Source organism: Mastomys coucha, unplaced genomic scaffold (assembly GCF_008632895.1).
Source record: "Mastomys coucha isolate ucsf_1 unplaced genomic scaffold, UCSF_Mcou_1 pScaffold11, whole genome shotgun sequence".
Taxonomy (NCBI): domain Eukaryota; kingdom Metazoa; phylum Chordata; class Mammalia; order Rodentia; family Muridae; genus Mastomys; species Mastomys coucha.
The window spans coordinates 20738339-20760642 of NW_022196893.1; the positions used below are offsets into that span (position 1 = coordinate 20738339).

The 22304-nt window shown below is 40.5% G+C and overlaps 1 protein-coding gene across 1 annotated transcript in view; it reads right to left on the bottom strand.

Annotated features, from left to right (window-relative positions):
• The window catches only part of Syt10 (synaptotagmin 10), a 65074-nt gene extending 44529 nt beyond the window's left edge, over positions 1-20545 (bottom strand). The window contains exons 1-2 of the mRNA XM_031353103.1: positions 20264-20545; positions 3408-3765 (exon numbers count right to left, since the gene is read on the bottom strand). Of these exons, the coding sequence (XP_031208963.1) occupies positions 3408-3765; positions 20264-20414 (509 nt within the window). The 5' untranslated portion in view covers positions 20415-20545. The remainder of the gene's footprint in view (positions 1-3407; positions 3766-20263) is intronic.
• Positions 20546-22304: the final 1759 nt, after the last annotated feature.

Here is a 22304-nt window from a genome sequence, read left to right on the forward strand (position 1 = left end):
TGGCTTCTACTGAGCATATTTTTGGAAAGAATAGTTCTGAACATCTCAGCCATGATTTTCAGGCCTCATGTACCTTAATTCTAATGGACTCTGCTTATATTGCCACCAAATGGCTCTTTTGTTAGCAGTACATTGTGTTCTATGACTTCACGGAAGTGTTTGCATCGGCGAAACACTCTTAAGTCTCCATGGGAAATTTGTGGGTTCCTCCCTTATTCATGACTCAGTGGGAAATGATTTCTCTATGCTCTGAAGTTCATCTTCTCCACCACCCAGGTGACATTTCTCATTACCTATGTTGAAGTCTGTATCAGATGATGCACGTTTCTCTACAGAGTCTTCACGTGGATAGGGTACAGAACACATTGATTGCACCCAGAAGTAAACATCTAAATGTTTTGAGTGAATGAAGGGTCCATCAAGATGGATGCGTGAGAATCCTCATAGTGGAGATACACAAGTGAATCTGAGTAGTTTGACTGACAGCTGGAGGGGTAAAAAAGGACAAAAATCCTTCCTGTGTCCAGCAACACTGCTAGTTTCTAGAATAATCCGAATGCTATCTCGCTAGAGAGAGGGTAACTGAAACTTGAAAGAACAGGATGTCATCTTTTGTCTGAAGCAATGAGGAAGCAGAAAATTAAAGTTAGGTTTATTTTGGACATGTGTGCATGGATATACATGTAGTTTTGATTTTTGTCATACACCAGGCAAAATTGGCACTTGAGCTGGACAATTTGATTTATCACAACGTAATCTCTATTTCATGTCCAAGGTGACTACATAGAAAACTCTGCAATACCCTCTTCTTCGTACAAAGGTGACACACATGAAGAAGTGATCAACCTAGAGGAGGATTCTTGAGAAACAGAAGTGTTGAAAATTTCTACAAGGTGTCATCCCCGTGCTGAGCACATTTGGAGTTCTCTCTATAATCATTCACAGTAAAGTAACCATACCTAATTTCAGATTTTAATTAAGCGGAATAAGTGGGAAGATATTATTCAACTCTAAACTGCTTATCTTCAACTGACTTTGTAACTCAGTTTTATTTGTATAAAACCCACATTACATTTAAAAAATTGAAATGTTCTACCCATTTGGATAAATCTGAATGCTCATTCCTTGTGGCTTTCATGTCAGGCAAAATATTCAATCTCCCTGGGCTTTCGCTAATTCACAAAGAACAGAGATGATTACTAATCTTTTCTGCAGGATAGTGGAGACACAGCAAGGAGCAGACTACGTTATCTTCCATCTTCTCAACCTTCCCTATAGACAAGGGCATGTCAGTAGGTACACGAAACAGCACCTATCTGACCAAACCCCCAAACTGCACAGTACTCCTTCACTCAGGCAGTACCAGATGTGTGCAACCTACTTTTGTGTTTTCTAAGACCAAGAGGGGAAGTTTTCTGACTTAATTGCTATGGGTTTTCTTTTGCCTATAATTACTGAAAAATCCCAGAATAAAATTATTTCTCTTGACTGAAAGAGGCCATTCTGTCTCCAGGGCCCAGCTCCTGTGTTCAGTACATTACTCTCGCATTTTCCCTTTATTAGGGATAGTCATATATTCGTTCTTTAATATATTATTTTAGTTCTTAAATTTTATTCAAGTATTTTAATATTTCTTTAATATTTTGGAGATAAAATTTCACTTTTATGATGTTTTCTGAAATAAAATGCATACATTATATTCACTGCTAGAATTTACTTATGTAGATTTACTCATTTACTTAGCTAAAGTTGAACAATTCTGAACACCATGCTGTCATATATTCATAACTATTAGGAAAGTATTTCCTCTTGTCCTGTCTCATGTTCTCTGGTCTTTGTCAAACTGTTGTCTTGGTTACCAGTGGCAAACTGAGGACTGGAAATATTGAATGGAAAATTCCAGAGGTCAACAATTCATAAATTTTAAAAATGAATATTGTTCTGACTGGTGAGGTGAATTACTAGTCACCTTGTTGTGTTTCCGGGGGATGTGGTTCACTCACTGTCCCTCACATCTATGCCACTCAGGTAGCTCCTCAGTCACTAATATGTCATCTTGGTTATCAGATGTCCTGCCTGCCTTGGTATCACCATGCATTCGTTCCAGTTGCTCTGTTGTAGAAGCCCAACAAGATGTCACAACGCCTACATCATTCACTTTCCTGTTTTTTTTTTTTTTTTTTTTTTTTTTTTTTTTTTTTTTTTTTTTATCATGGAGGGAATACCGTTGCATATCACAACAGCAAGAAAGCTATTATATATAATAAAGTGCAATATCTGGGGACAAAGGGACCAGATCCATACAGTTTTAATTACCATCATTCTATTCCACTATTAATAGCTCTAGTTGCTATCACATTGCTATAGATATGTACAAGTAGGAAAATCGAGCATTTATGGAACTTGGTGCTTTCAGGAATCTGCTGGGGTCTCAGGACACATCCCTGGTGGACAGGGGGAACCTGTTTCTTTTAAAAACTACTTTGTGATTTTCAGGGATAATAACATAATAATCAAGGGAGGCATATGGGATCACCACACACGCACACACAGACACACACACACACACACACAGACACACACACACACACACACACACAGGCAGATAGTTTTAAATGACCATAAATGCCACTAGCTAAAATTGTTCTCCAAATCACTAGCGAGCAGCTGTTCCTTGCTTGTAAATTGTAACCAGCACAACAGGATAGCCCACCTGCTTTCCTTGTTACTCTTCCTGAAGATACACTTGTCAGTGGTAACAGTTTCTCATTCAACTCTCTGGAACACATTTCAGAAAGAGTGTGTGCTACATGGTAACCCTGTGACCTTTAGGCTCCTGTAGAATTGTCCAGCATTAAGGTTTCATCTACAGGGACTCAGATAAAGAGGGCATGTTTGGGTTTGCAGTTTTGGTGCTAACTAACTGCAGATTAAAAACTCTCCATTGTTTTTATTGTGAGCTAGGTAGTTCTGGTGTATGTGGCACACACACACACACACACACACACACACACACACACATGTGTATGCGTGATATATTTTGCCAATGGCTGTTTGTAGACTATTTATTAGTTAACAAAATTAAATTGAGAAGTTACAAGTAGCAACTGTGAACTGATGACATTTCAAGGGCGAGAGTTAAATAACCGGTGTGATTTGACTCAATTACTATCAAGTCCTTTACATACACCACTCTTATCTGATTCTTGTCCCTTAATCTCTCTATCTGCATCCCCTTCTGCGTCCTACCCTTTGTCTCTTGATTGCCTTATATGCTTATGTGTTTCCTTAGTGCCTGTTTCTTTTTCCTCCTTCCATTACTGCTGTTGACTTTTCTCGTTTCTTCTCCGCTCTCCATCCTTACTCCCATACCCACCCATAGGATCACACATGTGACCCTTCCTTACCGGGATGAAGACGTAGGCTCAGTTGTTTGCCTTTGCACTCGAGCATGTTTAATTAAGTGCTCCTTTAAAGCAGTCTGCACTTCTGCTGGGATGTCGGGGGACGTGTGGCTGATTTTTATTGCAGGTTCAATAGCTTTGGGTGCTGGCTTTTCATTGTCTTCGACCTCTTTTTTCTCTTCGGTCTCAAAAACTTCAGTTGGAGCACTTGAGATGCTTTGTGGAAGGACACTGACATTGGGGGCCACAAGCTTGCTCTTCCAGCATGGCCAGCACAACTTCCAGAAGACAAAAAGGGAGACAGCCAGCAAGGCCAGGCCACAGAAGCTTACAACAACTGCTAACAGACTGACTGAAATATCTGGAAAAAATCACAGTGGAGAGAACTATCAACAGGCATTATAAATCAAAAGCAGAAAAGGGGGACATAAAGGATTAAGATAATGGGGGGATTGAAAAGTTTTATCATATGAAGAATTATCAACTGAATTCAGGGAACACATGTCATATCCAAGCATACCACAAGGGATTCAAGATTTTGCAAGTAAAGGTTGCCAACTGTATGTGATAGAAACTATTTGCTCCTCTGACTTAATGATCTCCTTCCCTTGTCTATGCAGAGAATAGCATTGAGTACTATCTTCCTGTATTGTGAGTGAGAATAACACCATGCTATGAGTAAATAATTAGACTTCCAAACCCTGTTTTCTAATAATTTTTTACATGTGCAATTTTAAGTTAGACTACATGTAATTTTAAATTCTAAGTTAATTAATGAATTTGGCTATCATCTGAATGTCTGTGCTCTCTTAAAACTCTCATGTTTAAAATGTTTAAATCCTAACTCTTAAGGCAGGATATAATAGTTAACTGCAGTTACCTTGCCTGGATTCAGGACCACCTAAGAGATTACAAGGCACACTGCTAGGCATGTCTACAGGCATTTCCAGTCAGGGCTAATTTAGGAGAAATGAATTACCTAGTACAGTGGTTCTCAACCTTCCTAATGCTGTGACCCTTTAATACAGTTCCTTATGTTGACTCCCCATTTATAAAATTATGTGGTTATTACTCTATAACTGTAATTTTGCTACTGTTATGAATCATAAATATCTGATATGCAGGGTATCTGACATGAGACCCCTGTGAAAGGGTCATTCAACCCTCAAAGGGGTCACGAACCACAGGTTGACAACCACTGACTTCCAATGTTAATAATACCATCTCATTGTCTAGAGACGCAGATACACAAACGGGAAAGAGAAAGTCAGGTGAGATCTGACATTCTTGTTGTCTGCTTCTTGCCCCATCCCAATGAACTGAAACACAGAGTAAATCGTTTCTTTCCTCAAGTTGTTCTCTCAGATCTCTGGTCACAACACCATGGTTGCTGCTACACAGGAGACATTGCCTCTGGTGCATGACTGCACCATGAAGGCAGCGCTTTCATGAATGGACTATAGTGCCCTTTCTGATAGGTCTGAGGGAGCTCTTTTGCCCTTCTGCAACACGAGGCTATGGAAAGTAGCTGCTACCTGTGAACCAAGAATAGGTCTCAGCTACAATATGGTTCCTTTGAAATGCATGGGTTAGAAATTTAGTTCTCTGATGTGAGTGTTGGGAGACAGGACTTTGTGGGAGGTTTGCAGGTGAAGATGGAGCCTTCAGGAATGGCTCCACTATAGCTCCTGATTTTTACCTCTTTGGGGACTAGATTAGTGGGTTGGAGAAAGGATTGTTAAAATAACAAGGCTGCCCCTTGCTTTGCCTCTTCAAATGTCTGTCATGAGCTGAAGAGGCAATAGGCCTTTTCTGGGTGGAGGTAGACTCATCAGCCTCTGGGATGATGAGGCAAAATGAATCTCTTACCTTCATATTCTAGGTATTCTCCAGTGGTAAAAGAAAACAGAGAGTCCACCTCCAGTAGAAAGACAGGGCATCAAGTGGAGGGATGAGATTGCCATCACACAGTCAAAAACTCTGACCCAGAATTATCCCTGTCTAAAAGAACTGCAGGGATAAAAATGGAGGCTGAGGGAAAGGAGGTCCAGTGACTGGCCCAAATTGGGATCCAGCTCAAGGGGAGGCTTCAAGGCCTGACACTATTACTGATGCTATAGTGTGCTTACAGACAACAGCCTAGCATGGCGGCCCTCCGAGAGGCCCAACAAGCATCTAAGAGAGCCAGATGCAGATACTAACACCCAACCAATAGATAGAAGCCGGGGACCCCTGTGGTTGAGTTAGGAAAAAGCTAGAAGAAGCTGAGGAGGAGGGTAAACCCCAGAGAAAGACCAGCAGTCTGAGGTAAACTAGACCCCTGAGATCTCTCAGACACTGAGCCACCAACTAGGCAGCATACACTAGCTGATATACATCAGCCCCTGACACATATACAGCAGAGGATTGCTGGGTCTGGCCTCAGTGAGAGAAGATACACCTAACAAGTGAGAGACTTGAGGCCCCAGGGATTGGGGAAGTCTGGTGGGGTGAGTGTGGGGACATCCTCTTGGAGATGGGGGAGGAGGAATGGGATGAGGAACAGTTGGAGGATGGACCAGGAGGGGGATAATGACTAGATTGTAAAAAACAAAATTAAATAATAATAATGATAGCAAACAAAGAAAACAAAGATTTGTTCCCATAAGCTACTGAATCTGCCAGTGACTCAATCTCTCTCAGCCTGCAGACTATGAGAAGCAAATTTCTGTTCTTTACCTGCTGCCCGGTTAGTACTATTTTGCAATAGCAATTGCAATAGGTTAAGGAAAATTGCTATTTAGGAATTTAGAAGTATTTCTATTAAAATAACTGTAGTATGGACATAGACTTACCATGAAGAATGACTGAGAGAAACACAGTTTAAAAGTTGAGGCTGAGTAAACAAATAAGTGGAGAAAACCAGGACACATTTCTCTTCAGGAGAATAGTAAGAAATTTGTGTATGTAGTGTACTCTCCAGGAGAGAACATAACTCCTGACTTCTTTGGTGTGGGCTGCACGCCCTCACATTCTCTACAAGAGTACTGCTGACAACGGAGGTGATGGAAGTCAACAGGGATGAGCTCTGGTCACAGTGTGCAGCCACAACACAGAATAACATAAGCAGCCCTTCTCTTCTGTGGTTGTCATGCCTCATAACAAAAGCTCACATCTAACCATGATAAAAATAAAATCAGACAATTTCCAGGAAGTAGACATCCTAAAAACACCTAGCCAGTACCTCGACACATCATCAAGGTCGTACACAAAAGTTCTGGGGAGATGTCCCAGTCAAGGGTCATCAAAGCAGACTTAATGGAGTCATTCATCTTGGATAGGGTCCTGGGATGAAAAGGAAAATCTCAAGGGAACAGGCGTGGCCTTTAGTAAGTCTCCCAGTAGCTTTCTTACTGTATGGATAACACCAGTGTGTCATTTCAATGTAAGGCATAAGTATTAGGAGAAACTGGACATGGATTTGATGGGAGTCAGCCTATGTTATTTTTCTATAATCCTTAAACTGCTTGAAAAAACAAGAAGTCTAAACAAATAAAAATCAATCTTCCCATTACCCATTTCTGTTCTTCTAAAGTGACCTGAATTAGCCATATGGCATTATATCATTATTAAAATCTTGAATGTCAAATAGATTCTCAGTAAAGGACAATTTTTGTAGATTTGATTAACCTTATACTTTTTTATTACAAAATTTATTTACCCTCAATATCAAATATAAGTCCAATCTCCTCTGTTTGTTTTAAGTAAATTTGTTATGAATATATCACAGAATGATTGTGTCTGTCCTCTTATCCCTTCCTAAATTTATACCTTGATGTAATAACAGTCAATACTTCAAAATATGACTACATTTGAGAAAAGGGACTTTTGGTAATTATCATAAAATCAAGTAATATGAACCAGTCTTCCTCTATTGACACTCATGTTTAAAGAGGGGAAGAGGTGAGGATATAGATGGAAAAGTCACATAAAGACATAGGGGTGGTGATGGTCATCACTGGCTGTCTTATTTAGAGTTTCTGTTGCTGTGACAAAATGTCACGGCCACCCAAAAAGCAAACTGGGGAGGAAATAGTTTATTCAGCTTACATTTCCGAGTCATAGTCCATTGCTGATTAAAGTCAGTTCAGGAACTCAAGCAGAGCAGAAACCTGGAGGCAGAAGCTGATGCAAAGATCATGGAGAGGTCTTGCTTGCTAGATTGTCCCACATGGATTGCTCAGCCTGCTTCTTATAGAACCCAGGACCACGAGCCCAGGAGTAGCATCACCCACAATAAGCTGCTGGGTGCACCCCATCAACCACCAATTAAGAAAATGCTCTACAAGCTGGTCTGTAGCCAGATCTTATGCAGTCATTTTCTCAATCGAGGATCTTTCCTCTCAGGTAACTCTCATTTGTGCCTCATTGATGTAAATCTAGCCAGCACATTTGCCCAGTACAGAAAAGCCAATCCCTAAACCACAGACTCTAGCTGCCTGGATGGGGAAGTAAGTTCCTATTGTTTAAGCCACTCATTCTAGTATATTTTTATGGTAGTTCCGGCACACTAATATTGATCAATTCCAAATTTCTTTAAACACCGTTGTGAATTCAGTATATCACATTCCTTGAAACTTACCATTGATAACAAGTGGATGTTATATTTAACCCTGGTACTGATAGACAAAATATACATTATAAAATCTTAACGATTTACAATTTCATAATATTATTTTAATATAAGTTGTTTATAGCATAATTCTTCCTTCAATTTTCCTTTCTACGCAGAAATGAGTTGTAATTTCATGTTGATGTAATTTTCCATAATAATTCATCAGAACAGATACATAATTAGGCCCACTGTTTGGGAGTGTGGCGCAACTACTTTGAGCATCTATGTATCTTTCTCCTTTTATGAATGTTTGTGACTGATTTTCTAAAGCAAAAGTCTCAAAATGGAATTGCTCAGTCAATTATGTACATATTTAGTTTTGCTAGATATTTTCATAGTTCCAAAATGAGTCCTCTACTTGTGAAAGAGACACCATAGGGGCTTATAAATTTCTACAATTTTAGAGAAATAGCATCTCTTAATTTTCATTAATCTTCCAAAGTTTTGTTTTCTCCTGACTGGAATGGGAGGCCATTCTGAAATGAAAGTAAAAATTTTTACTACTCCCTAGTTGTGAAAATAAGGTAGGTTTGGCCTGCTGCAATGGACATCAATATTTTCCTTAATTTTTTTTATGCTTACTAGAGCACCAACTGAGTGCTTCTCACTTGTACCCTATTGATATGGAAGGCTTTCTTCAACGTTTTATAGAGTTCATTTTATTTTTTTACACTGATGTATTACTCATTATCACCATAACTTGAGGAAAAGAGAGAGAATGTGTGAGATTAATGTGCTTCCTGTCTATTAACTAGATTTTAAAAAATGAATAAAGATGACATGTCAGCTATGCTTCTAAAGTACTCCCTAAGGTTTATATCTTGTAAACCTCATTGCAAAAGCAGTGGGGCTTCAAAGTGGAGATAAATAAGAGCTTCAGTAGTCACACAGGCCCTAGATGAATACCAGACTGCTGTCACCCCAAGAGCGCTCAGTTACTGAAGGGCAATTGCTGAGTTCGTGAGTTCAGGCCCAGCACAAAGGTCCTTGTTCTGAGACTCCTTATCCTTAGAACAATGAAAAAAGTATGTGTTTATAAATTAAGTAATCTGTGCTATTGTTACAGTAACATAAAACAGATCCAACCTTGTGGTCTTCAGGAATTTTCTGTACCATTTACCTTATATTGTTATGCATACTTTAACATTGACGTTTTAATTTTTTTAAATTTAAAACTTTAATAATTTAATAAAAAATTTAATAATTAAAGTTTTAAAATTAAACGTTTTCAGCACCTACACACAGATGTGAACTTGTAGGATTATGTGGTATGGACATAGTTTTCAATGGTCAGTGGAAATCTCTCCTTTTCCTAATGGGGTAGAGGCTTGAGTGGAGAATCCTGCAATAGCACTGTCCCTGGGAGGAGGCTTCAGCATTTGTACATATATATATATGTATATATGTATATATATGTATATATATACATATATGTGTGTATGTATATGAATATATATATGAATATTGTATATGTATGTAATATATACATACATATATATATATATATATATACATACATATATATATATGTACTTATTTTTCTAGTTGAGAGCCCCGTGGAAATCTGAGTATAGTTTCTATTTTTCTTCTACTATGTTTTCTTTCTAAAATATTGCATTGTTTTGGAAACCGTCCTATACTTTACAAAGCACCAGAACATTTCTGGAAATGATAGGTTATGCCATCAGCACAAACAAGACAGCAGGAAGTCACACGTGATGTTCTCGCAGGACTCCCACCCCTCTAGGTAAATCCAAATTTCTTAGCACATCTGTGAAGGTCTTTGTGATTCTGCCTCTGGCTATGGGTCAGGCCTCACTATCTGTGCTTTACTGTGGCCAGTGTTCTATTGTCATGATCTTTAGTGGCCTCCTGCAGCTTCAATGCATTCTTCCCCTCCTGTCTTATCAAGGGGCACACTTGTGTTCATCTTATAATAATCTAATAACCATCTTATAATAATCCTATAATAACTATATCAATATTTTATATAGTACCTAGGATATTATCTAGATATCAAGCATAGTACTATTATCTGCAACCACATATACATAACTGGGATTACAGAAGGCCATAAGAATATACGGTGTTAATTAATTAATGCCAAGTCAGGTAGGTTACTAGTGTCAGACTGCTACAATTTACAAACTCATTTTCAATTTTCAAAGTTTTGAGGGCTTCCTATAATGGATGAGTTTACTCTTGTTTTTCTTCTCCAGGCAGTCTCATCTTACCTACCCTCCCACCTCTTGATCCTTCAGACTAGAGACACATTTATTCATCTTTCTATGTTCAGTGTCTATTTCTTATGACATAGTCAAAAATACTTGTGGAACTGTTGAAACTATGCATTGCGCATCACGTGACAGCTAGTTTCCTCATCGTGACAAGGATGAGACTTTTAAGTGAAGAGCGATTTCTTCTGGTTCACCGTTTCAGAAGGTTCAGCCTGTAGCCACTTAGCCCCATGTGCTGGAGCGGAACATCCTACTAATGAAAACATGTAAGTTCTTCCCTTCATAGTCTCCAGGAAGAAGAAAATGAAAACATGCTCAGGCCTAAGATACAGAAGTCCTCCAAAGCGAGGAGTGGTAGCTCAGGCTACAATTCCAGAACTCAGGAAGCCGAGGAAGGAACCTCATAGGGATGCAAGGAAGCCATATATATGTATGTATGTATATATACACATGGTGAGTGTATTGGCTGTTTTTGTGTATCAACTTGACACAGGCTGGAGTTATCGCAGAGAAAGAAGCCTCCCGTGAGGAAATGCTTCCATGAGATCCAGTTATAAGACATTTTCTCAATTAGTGATCAAGGGGGAAGGGCCCTTTGTGGGTGGTGCCATCCCTGGGCTGGTAGTCCTGGATTCTATAAGAAAGCAAGCTGAGCAAGCCAGGGGAAGCAAGCCAGTAAGGAACATCCCTCCATGGCCTCTGCATCAGCTCCTGCTTCCTGACCTGCTTGAGTTCCAGTCCTGACTTCCTTTGGTGATGAACAGCAAAGTGGAAGTATAAGCTGAATAAATCCTTTTCTCCCCAACTTGCTTCTTGGTCATGAAGTTTTGTGCACGAATAGAAACCTGACTAAGACAGTGAGATGTTGACTCAAAAAACTACACACACACATACACACACACACACACACACACACACACTCACTCACATACTCAAATATGCACCCCTTGCCTTTGAATCAAGTTATCCACTACAATGGACAAGCTTGAGAATAGGTCCCCTGGAGCTGAATTTTTCAGTCTCCAAACAATTTAAATGAGTTCATTATATAATTGTCATTGTATTATATCTTGATAAGATTGGAAGTAAATAAAATTTACAGAAAACAATCGAACTGAATACAGGGTCCCCAGTGAAGGAGTTAGAGAAAGGATCAATGGAGCTGAGGGGTTTGCAGCCCCTTAGGACTAACAACAATATGAACTAACTAGTACCCTCAGAGCTCCCAGGGTCTCAACCAACAAGCAAGGACTGCACATGGAGGGGTCTGATTGTTCTGGCAGCATGTGTATAGTAGAGGATTGCAAATTCGATCAGCAATAGGAGGAGAGGACCTCAGCCCTGTGAAGGTTCTGTGCCCCAGTGTAGGAGAATGCCAGGGCCAGAAAGTGGGAGAGGGCGGGGTGGCAGGCATGGGGAAGTGGGAGGCAACAGGGGTTTGTTTTTGTTGTTTTTGTTTGTTTCTTTGTTTTTTGGAGGGGAAACTGGGAATGGAGAAATTTACATGTAAATAAAGAAAATATCTAAAAAAAAAAGACTGTCAAAGCTGTGGATTGAACACACACATTTGCATAACTATCGTCCTATCGCTGTGTACTTAGACACCTTTGTGTGTTCTAATTTACTCTTTATCATGCTTTAATACAACAAAATAAAGCCTTAGAGTTCTGAAAAATAAAATAAAAAGACACTCTAAAAAGGTATGTGTCTTCAAGAAACTTTCAGATGAATGTAATCTTGATAAAGACCAACCAGTATTTGCTCTTCACATTTCCAAGTGTGGTATTCACTATGGCTTGTTGAATCAATCAGAACTGACTACCTTTGATCCACACAGCTGGTGGTAATCGCTAAGAAATGCATATACCAAGTGCCATGCCCTCAAGTCAACAGCCATCACTGGGTTAATACTATTTCTACATGTGTGTCTTTCTGGATTATTTGAAAAAAAATTATTTTTACAGTTTTGAGAACTTTATTTATGAACATTGCGTCTATATCACACTTGTCCCTCTCTCTCTCTCCCTCTGTCCCTCCCTCCCTCCATCCATCCCTCTGTCCCTCCCTCTCTCCTCCCTCCTTCTATCCATCCCTCTCTCCCTTCCTTGATCCATCCATCCCTCTGTCCCTCCCTCTCTCTGTCCCTCCCTCCATCCATCTTTCTGTCCCTCCCTTTCCCCTTCCATCTCCTACTGCATCCCTTCTTCCTCTCAAATTCTTGACCTCTTCTTATTTTAGACTGTAGTTTTTAAAACTACAGTCATTTTAATTTTTCAAAAATTCTGGAAGTGTGATCTTAGAGGAAATGAGCAGCTGTGCTTCTGTCTGGGGCACGTCCAGTGTTTTGTTTCCTTAACGGTAATTTGGCTTACTAGTCGCAAGACCACAGACTCTAGACCACGCCTCTGTACCAAACCATAGAGAGAGGGAGAGGAAAATAAAATCCAGGTCAACACATTTTCTTAAATGAAAGGACATTTAGGGATTAGTGATGAAGTTAACTTGTTTATACTATGTGTTTGGAATTCCTGTTATAAAAATGAAGTGATTGTTCTGGTTTCTGTAACAAAGGACCAAGTTAATAGTGACTTAGGAAGTTTTTTTTTTTTCTCTTGTTAAGGGAGAAACTGCCACCTCAAGCAGCCAAACATACTCTGCAACACCAAGAGTTTTTGTTGTTGTTGTTGTTGTTTTTTTGCTCCCCTAGCCAGTTTTTCATTCCCAGTTATACATGGAAAGCCAAGATGCCCACATTCCATGTCTGAATGAAGAATGTCTGGCGATGATGGGACGGTGAGGGGATACCCCTCAGGGTTTGGAGGATGCAGCCTTAATATTTAGCACATCACACTGCTGCTCACATTCTGGTATTCCTATCACCATAGTTTAGTCAGATGAGCATACCACAAACTCGACTAAGCATCAAGAGTTCTGTATCTACAAAGGAAAGGGGAGTCTGAACACTGTTAAGCAATTACTGTTTTTCATTTCTACATTAGATATGTAATAGAATCAGCATGCCCTTGTACTGTGCCTCTGAGGAATTCCATTGTAATTTCATTTCCCCTTGCCCTTCCTTTGAGTTACAGTAAATGAAGAAAAAAAGAGTTTGCATTAATATCATACTTAACTGATGATAAAATGTGTGTTTTGGAATATTTCTGTTGCTGAGGTCACAATACATCAGTGATTTTCAACCTGTGGGCCACAACCCCTTTGAGGGGGACACATATCAGATATCCCGCACTTCAGATATTTACATCATGATTCATAACAGTAGGAAAGTTACAGTTTTGAAGTAGCAATGACATAATTTTATTGTTGGGGGTCACCGCACCACGAGGGACTATATTAAAGCGTGGCAGAGTTAAGAAGGTTGAGAATCAGTGCTATATGTATTAGTAGTTATGTTTTATTAGAATTTCTAATAGCTACCATGGTATAGTTATGCCTGCAGTAAAGCAAATGCATCTACATAAAAATCCATGTATGAATTTCACAGTGTTAAAAAAATGTATTCCAGCAAATGATGATGCAGAATTTCATACTTATGTGCTAAGTTCTTAGTGGAATTCATTAATAAATAGGATGAATAAAGTGTATTTTCCAATGTTGCTGACACTCAACAGTTTTCACAGAGAGCTGCACAGAACATTAGCCAATGGATCTCATATTAATATGAATTCTTTTTAGAAAGAAATGAAGCCCCAATTCTCTCTGTGACCCTGCCTGAAAATGTCTAACCAACAAGTAGGTCATGGATTTTGAATTAAGAACCTACTTGCAAGAATTGGAGTCAGAATTTTAGCTTTAAGCCATGAGGCATAGCTCAGTAGTCAGGTGTGTTTGCCCAATATACAGAAGACCTTGGGTTCAGTTCTCAAAACTGTGAAGGAAAATATAAAGAAGTTAAGTTTTAAAATTACCTAAATCTGCTTATTTCTTTTGGATTTTCCAACTTTTACATGTTTAGGGAAGTGATAACATGATTTAAAAATTATTGTTTAAGTTTAAAGGATATCTTCCTATACATATGATGTAAAATTTTCATGTGACTAGAAAGCACTGAGCTCCCACACCCAAGGCTCAGGAATACTGCAGAAGAAGGGGGGTCGGCAAATGGTAAGGGCCAGAATATCAGGGCATTTGTGTGAGGCTGTGTCTCCTCAGAATATCAGAAGCTATATCTATAAAGTTTCAGCAACATGGCCGCCTAAACATGGGCCAAACGAGGACAACAGCAACAGCCATGCCAAAGTGGATGGGGAAGAGCCCAAGAGGCCGCATCTCTACAGAAAGAGCTGCAGGCACCGGAGGAAAGTCAGGAGTGAGAAAAATAGCCTTGTCCGTGGAAGAGAACATCAGTCGGTTCCAAATGATACCAAAACACACATACAAGCAACATTTTATAGACTTACAGGTTCTGTTTAGGACATACACATACCTAACATATATGCATCTAATAACAGATAATGAAAAGAGAGGCCAAGAATTTGAAAGACAGCAAGAAGAGGTCCGAGGGAGGGCTTAGAGCATCTTAATCTGTGGGTCATTCAGATGTATGAACAACTCCTACTGAAATCGATTTGAAATGACAGGAAAACTGAGACTATTTAGCCTACTGTTGCTATAATTCTCTGAGTTCCGAATCAGAATTAAAGGAGACTAAAGAGAAAACAACAGTTATAACCAGCAGTAACGTCTCTTATTCAACAATAACCCAACACACAGCTCCTTCCTTCCTTCTACCCCAGGTGACTTTATTATTCTGACTCCAACATCATCATAGCAGAAATTTGCAGAGGAAAATAAAGAGGGGCTGGGCAGAGACCAGACCGATGAGAATTAACTATCCCATGGAACTGAGTGAAAGAGGTTCTCCAGCTGCTCCACTCTCTTACAGAAAATGAGGTAATGTTGCCAAGATCAGCACACATTCTTCAAAGCACTTGAAATCATCCTTAGACTTCCTGCAATACCTAACATCATGTAAATGCTCTGTAGATCGCTGCTATGCTGGGTGTGCAACCTGTTTTCCATCTACTGGTGTAGAGCCCATGGATTTACAGGGCTGACTTTGTATTGCGCACACAGGTAAGAGAATGTGTGCAGGTAGCGTCTCCTGGACCTCTCAGTTCTTACAGCTCAGATGATACGTAGCTTACATCTTACAGATGATGTATGTGATGCTATAAAGCAAAGACAAACTACTGTTAGTAATAAGAAACTGTATCTTCACACGGGGATTAAATTTCCAAAATTGGCACTGTACAAGTTAGAAATGAGAAGGTATGATTTGCTGACCTTTATTAAAACACTCATTATCAGCAAGCAGTGCCGTCTCCTCGGTGCGTGAACTGTTTCAGAATCTTCCAGCAGGGGACTAGAGCTCCTTTGCACTATCATGCTGCCTGCATTTCCCCACAATAATGAATTTTTGTTAATAACATAGGTTGTTGCTTCCTAGATGTGGCAGGAACATATACAAATCCGAGTTTCCTTGATTTTTAAAAATCGTAATTGCAAATTAGAAAAAATAACAATTTGTTTTTGATCTAATACCCTTCTCCATTATACATTTATCTATGAGCACATAAAAAAGCCATATGTGAAATTGTATGTTTGAAACTGTATTATGAATTCAACATTATGTACATTTAATACACCAAAATCCTTTCCCTTAGGTAAGGGAGATGGCTCAGCAGATAAGAGCACAGATTGTCCTTCTAGAGGTCCCAGCTTCAGTTCCCAGCACCCATGTGGCAGCTGTCAGCCATTTGTAACTCCAATTCCAGGGAATTTGACATCTTCTTCTGGCCTTTGTGGGTATTTCCCATACACAGTGCAAAGACATACATGCAGGAAAACTGGTCATGCACATAAGATAAAATAATTTTAATAATCTCTTATATGAACTCATTGTTAATATGAATCAATTCTATTTAGACTAGAACATGGATCAACAAATAGTTGCACACACTTTGGTGCACATAAATGCATATGTTCAAGTATGACAAATGGATAATAACCTGTGTTCTATTTGTGTGGTAGGAAATCTAACCTAAAGAAAGGTTCAAGGTTTGAGTTAAGTGTAACTGGGAGAATCTTGTTGTTACCTTCTCATATGTTGTAGCCTACAGTACATACTTACAATACCATGTTTACCAGTATTTCCTGAAACAGCTGGAGTTTAAGAAGCCAGAGGCTCTTAAATGTATTCATCAGCAACTAGTTGTGATTTGTGATTAAGCATAAACCTTTTTTTTCTTGCTTTTGTTTTTATATCTGCCAAATAATGGCTCCTGCTTAAGCTAGACTAATAAGAGTTTTAATGATAGCTTTTTATTACATCAAGTGCTTTCTCCTTAAGCAAAGTCACATGCTTTCTTTTGCTACTGGGGATCATTAAAGAAGCCATCTTGTTCATGGAGCAAATTGTCTATCAAGTTTCTAGTATGGGCCTTGAATGCTTCCAGCACTGGGGGTGTAAGAGTAGATAAAGCTCTGTCTTCAAAAACGTAATATTCTAGTGCACATTAATCTTATCAATTAGATCTAGAGAGTCCTTGTTATTCTGTCAAAATAGAGACAATTGCCACTGAGTGGCTCTGATTCATGACTTTTTTACTTTATAACGGAATAAGAGATAAGGTAGAAATCATATTTTGAATTTGGTATGCTGACCTTTTCTTATTGGTATTATCTTCTTGTGATGCTTGGCTGCAAGCTGAAGTAATGGTTTGAGTCATTTTAGTAAGGGTTAAGATAGAGCCGTCATACTTCAGGTCAGTGGGCTGGGTTTTCTAAGTGCACTTTGGACTTTTATTATCAGCCTCTGATTGGGACATAACTTCACTGTAACTTGAAGGGCATCTCTTTTATACAGAGATCCCTTGTTTTCTTAGAATTTCAATAAACTAAGTTCATCTACTATTTGACACTTCATTCACTCACCACGTATCTACCAAGCCTTTAGAATGCATCCCAGATTCTTCTAGGCATACATTTATGGACTTAACGTGCACACTAACTCTATTAATGTCAATTAGAGAGAAAAAATTTGATAAATATTTGCTGAGTAATACTACTTCTAAATGATAGAATGAACTTGGAATAATCTGTCTAATTTTTTTTAGAATCTGTCTTCCCATATCAAAATTTTACAGGAAGAAATCTGAAACACCGATGAATTAGATGTTTATTAAAATATTTATATTAAGGTTAGCTATCCACAGCTGTGGTGTGTGACTGTGAACTTCTATGGTCTTGCTTAGCTGTGGATTTGGAGCTCTGACTTCCAAGCAGTGCAAGTTTCTTAAACGTGATAAACCTTTATGCAACCATCAAAACCTGTCCAGAAATGAGCATAAAACCAGCTAAAAGTGATTATGTATGCTATGTATACTACTATTGTATATCTTAGGAATAGCACCCAAGAGGAGCCTATTTCTCTGCATTGTCCAGAAGCTTTCTTGGTTGCATCATGGTGTGCACTAAATGAATTTGTAGGGTAACATATCCATTTTGGGGGTCACTCAATGTCTTTTGTTTTTAAGCTTCTCATACATCTAGTTTTTAAAAATGTACACAATGCGCCCTTTGTAGTACGATTATCATACTACATTGTGTTGTGTGTAGTATTGTTGATTCATCTAATGACTTTACTAAGCATTTTAAAAGGGGAGTTTAGTTAGCATTAGTCACTACAGTCTAAATCTTCAACATATCACCAATACCTGAGCTTGAGTGGCTGGACTGTGGACCCTCTGAGGCTGCATCTCTCTGTCTTAGTGATATACTAGATTCCTAACTCCTTGCCTGCAGTAATGACTCTCTGGGATTACGTGAACCTTTCTCTTGATATTACTGGGTGATGAATCAAAGGGTGATGTAATTTCAAATCTCAAAATTGTCACTGCAATGTAAAATGAAAATTAGTTATGATGAACGTGTAACTTTAAAAGTGAAACACTACGAGATCAATAAAAGTCACTGATGTTCTCCTACCTACAATCCAGTCCTCAGCAACTGTTGCAAGTGCTTTTATGCAGGAGCTATAAAAAAGGGCCCACGTTGTGAGAAAATCTACCGAACAGCAGGCATCTGAGTAGCTAACTGATATAATTAAACATTTAGCAAATAATCATCAAGTCTGCTTCGATTATCCAGTAATATTGGAACACTATTTTAAAATTAGAGTACTTTGCTTTTAGCTGATTTTACAGTTTACAAATGAAAAAAAGCAGAGGAATCTCCATTATCTTCATATGTCATGTGTAATTTGTGGACTGTCTTTCTCTAGTGAGAGCTACTGACTGTTCATATATTAGGCAGGATATCACACTTTAATAGTACACATTTTCCTTAAAGAGAGAAAAGTATTCACACAATTGTTTTAGAGTCATTTTTCTCCACCCCCTTACCCCCCTCCCCCCACAAAGGAATGTCTAATGGGAATTAGGACTACATACAGTTAAGCACTATAGTGATTATGAAAACCTCAGAGGCTTTTCAGCAAGTTACATACCATGAAATTTACATACTTTGAATTTATACAATTACACATTTTGAACGATTGAGAATCGAACCCTATTTGATTTGTCACGAGATTTCTACAGTCTTAGCCAATAAGAGCCAGGAAACCACATATTCAGATATAATCACAAGGGCCAAGAAAGAATAAGAATTAGGGGTATGGCCTCTGCATCGGCTATTGGTGACCAAAATGCATGTCTTTAGAAAAAGGATTCTCACTTCCTCCACTCTGAACCTAGGCTTACTGTTCGCTTAAAGCCATTTCAAAAGAGCCTACTCTCTTTACAGAGGTCTTTACAGTCGTAGCACTTTGATTTTTTTTTATTACATCCTTTGCATAACACACACACACACACACACACACACACACACACACACACACACACACACGGTTTAATGGCTTTGGTTGTATATATAAAAGATGCTTCTAGCACACTGACAGCAGCAACAATGTATCATTCTGCTTCAAGAGTCCGGGGTTCTGACAAGCTCAGACATCCCCCCCCCCCACTTGCTCCTGTTGCCATCGGCAGAGCATTTGAAAACCTTGGAGACAGTCCTTGTAAACAACGGGAAGACACAGCTAAACCAAACCCATTTCTATCCCACCAGACTCTCCCTTCCTTTGTCTAGCTCTTAGGGTCTATGGTGAAAAAATAACTCTTCTTTCATCTTCTGCACTTCTCTCCTGAGCCTGACTTTGTGGTTGCGCTTACCTGTTGCCCTGGCTACCCAGAAACTAGAAACCCTTGCCTGGAGACCAAAATGACTAGAGAAAACAAAGTGAATGCGACAAGACCCCCCGCCCAGCCCCCAGAGCCAGTGCATCTCCTAAAGCGATTAAGTGACCCTGGGGTCGTCTGATTACATCTCCCCCCCCCAACCCCCTAACATTTGCTTCCAAGGTTCTGGACGCAAGTAGTGTGGAAAGGATTTAGAATCTCTTTCCCTTTTTACCGACAAGTGTCCTGAGCGCCTGGTGTCAATAATTCCTACCCTTAAACATGCGTCGCCAAGAAGCGCTAGGCAATTACATATGCATTATAAAAGGCCTTGGGAGCTTTGAAGAGCTCGACAGGTTGCATTTGAAAGTTAGAGCCCAGGGATCCTTCCTGCGTTTTGGACTGAGGACGCAGCCCTCCCTCTACAACTAGGTTCCCTGAGGCCAAGCGCAAATTCTCCTGCCAGGCTGGGTGATTCTGCTGCACCCTGCAGGACAAGCTAGAGCACCGAGTCCCTGGGACGCCAGAGCAGCAGGTGGGAGAGCACGAGAACAGCCTGGGAGCAGAGACCCAGCAGGTGCAGGTGACAAACCTATCGAGCAAGTCCCCGAGGCCCGGCGAGATAAGCTCCAGCCAGGAAGTCTGCCCGGAAAAATGCCCCTTGTCCCGAAAATGCCCCTTGTCCTGGGAAGCGCAAGCAGATCCTCTTACCTGTGCCACCTCCACCCTGGCCGCTCCTATCGGCTGGAAAGATACCCGAACACTTGTCCCACTCCACCTGGCCCGCGAAGCACAGCTCGGTGATGATGTGCAGCGCCTTCTGGCATAGGCTGCTCACACCGTCCTCCTTGCGGAAACTCATCTTGGCTTCTGCTCGCAGCTTCTTTGATCTCCCTTGGCCTGAGGCAGAGCCCTAAGAGTTGCGAGTTGGCCCCATGGTTGGCCAGGGCGCAGGAGGGCGGCGCGCGCCGACGGACTCTGCTGCCAGCTCTGCGCTTCTCCTCGGAGCGCTCGGAGGCGCGCGGAGCCCCGCCGGCGGGGAGCGAGGGGCGGCGGCGCGCAGAACGGCGCCTCCCGGGTGCTGGGCGGCGCGGCCAATGGCAGGCTGGCGCGGGCAGCGGTGGCAGAGGCGACCATGCCCTTCCGTGGTTCCCACACACCTTCCTGAGCCCCCGTCACACTCTTTTCATTTCCCCCTTTCAATCCAACTTTCCTGCGGGTCTCTCCCGGATTCTTTATCTTTTTTTTTTTTTTTTTTAAAGGAAAAGCTATTCTCCGTTCTAGACCTGCTGATCTTTATTTTTATTTTTAAATAAAAGTGATCAGAAGACAGTTCATGGGAGGTAGAGTGGCACCTGTTTACAATTTGTTTTCAACGACTTGGAACAATGATGGTTTGGGCATGGGGAACGTTCTAGGTGAGAACGCTTTTATTCCCAGCTGTGAGGGTCACCAGAAGTCGGCTTACCCGGCACTGTGAACAGGAAATTTTGAATTCACTGCATTTAATCATCCTCGGTAGATGACAGAACGAAATATGTCATCCATCAGGGTTTTTTTTATTGAAATCATGACTCGTGACTGAGAGGCGCCGCTTGATTCCAGTTTCTTCTCTGCTCGCGGCTTAAACAAGGCAAAGACAAGACTTCCGTGTCAAAGGAATGCAGGGGATTAGGTTCAGTGCAATCAGCTACAGGCGCAGTCTTAATTGTAAAGAAATTGTGTTGAAGTTTTTTTTTTCTCAGCATGTTAGAACAAAGGGCTTTAATTGGGGCATCAACACCCCCACCCCAGTCTAACGTTCTCTAATTCAGATGGGTGTAAATCACCAATGAAGTTGAAGATACAAATAAAATTAGAAAACAGTTACCCCAGGCTATGATAAAGTTACCGCAGGCTATGATAAAAACAACTACTTACTTAAAAAACCCTTTCCATACCAGCCTGTGAAACAGACAGGTGTTTTTCACTCTCTGTCCTCCAATTCCAAGTTACCAGTCTTATCCCCAGCGTTGTAGAAAACTGTTTGTTGCTGTCTCAACATTCTCTCGGCCTCCATTCCTGCCTCCCCATTCCCCACAGGATAATTGAGCTTCTCCTAACTAAATCCCTCTATCTCAGTCTAATAGCTGGAGGCGCTCCCTGGAAACACTCTGGCTATATTTGCCTAGGATTCAGGTACCCAATGCAATCTTCACTTTTCTTCCTCCCCCAGACTCATCCCCAGACACTTAGCAGCCCACCTGCGGGGAGTCTCTCCTAGCTCTCTGGCTCCATTCCCAGGGAACTACTTTTCCCCTGCCAGTAGAACCAGCCTTCCTCCCTCCAATGCCCTCTCTCAACTCCACCACTCCTATCCAGCCCATTCCCATTTCTTGGGTCAGCTCCCAACACCTAGAAACCCTTTCTATCCCAGGAACCCCAGTGACCACCCCTGCCAGCGGTTCAGAAACACTCCTTTACCCGGCATACCTCTTAATCCTTTCAAATAGCTACTCCTTGGAGGGTCAAGGGTTCAAATCTATGAGCCTGTGGAGGCCATTCTCATTTGAGACACCACAAGGAGGGGTACTGGAATGGATGATCAAACAGGGAGGAGGAGGAAAGCAGAAGGCAAGAGGGGGAATTTGAGGAGGGACTCTAAGGGCCATTTGAGGAGGCATATGGGAACCTAATACAGTAGAAGCTTCTAAAATGCAGACATATATGAAGGTGATCTAACTGAAATCACCAAATAATGGGGAAACAGATC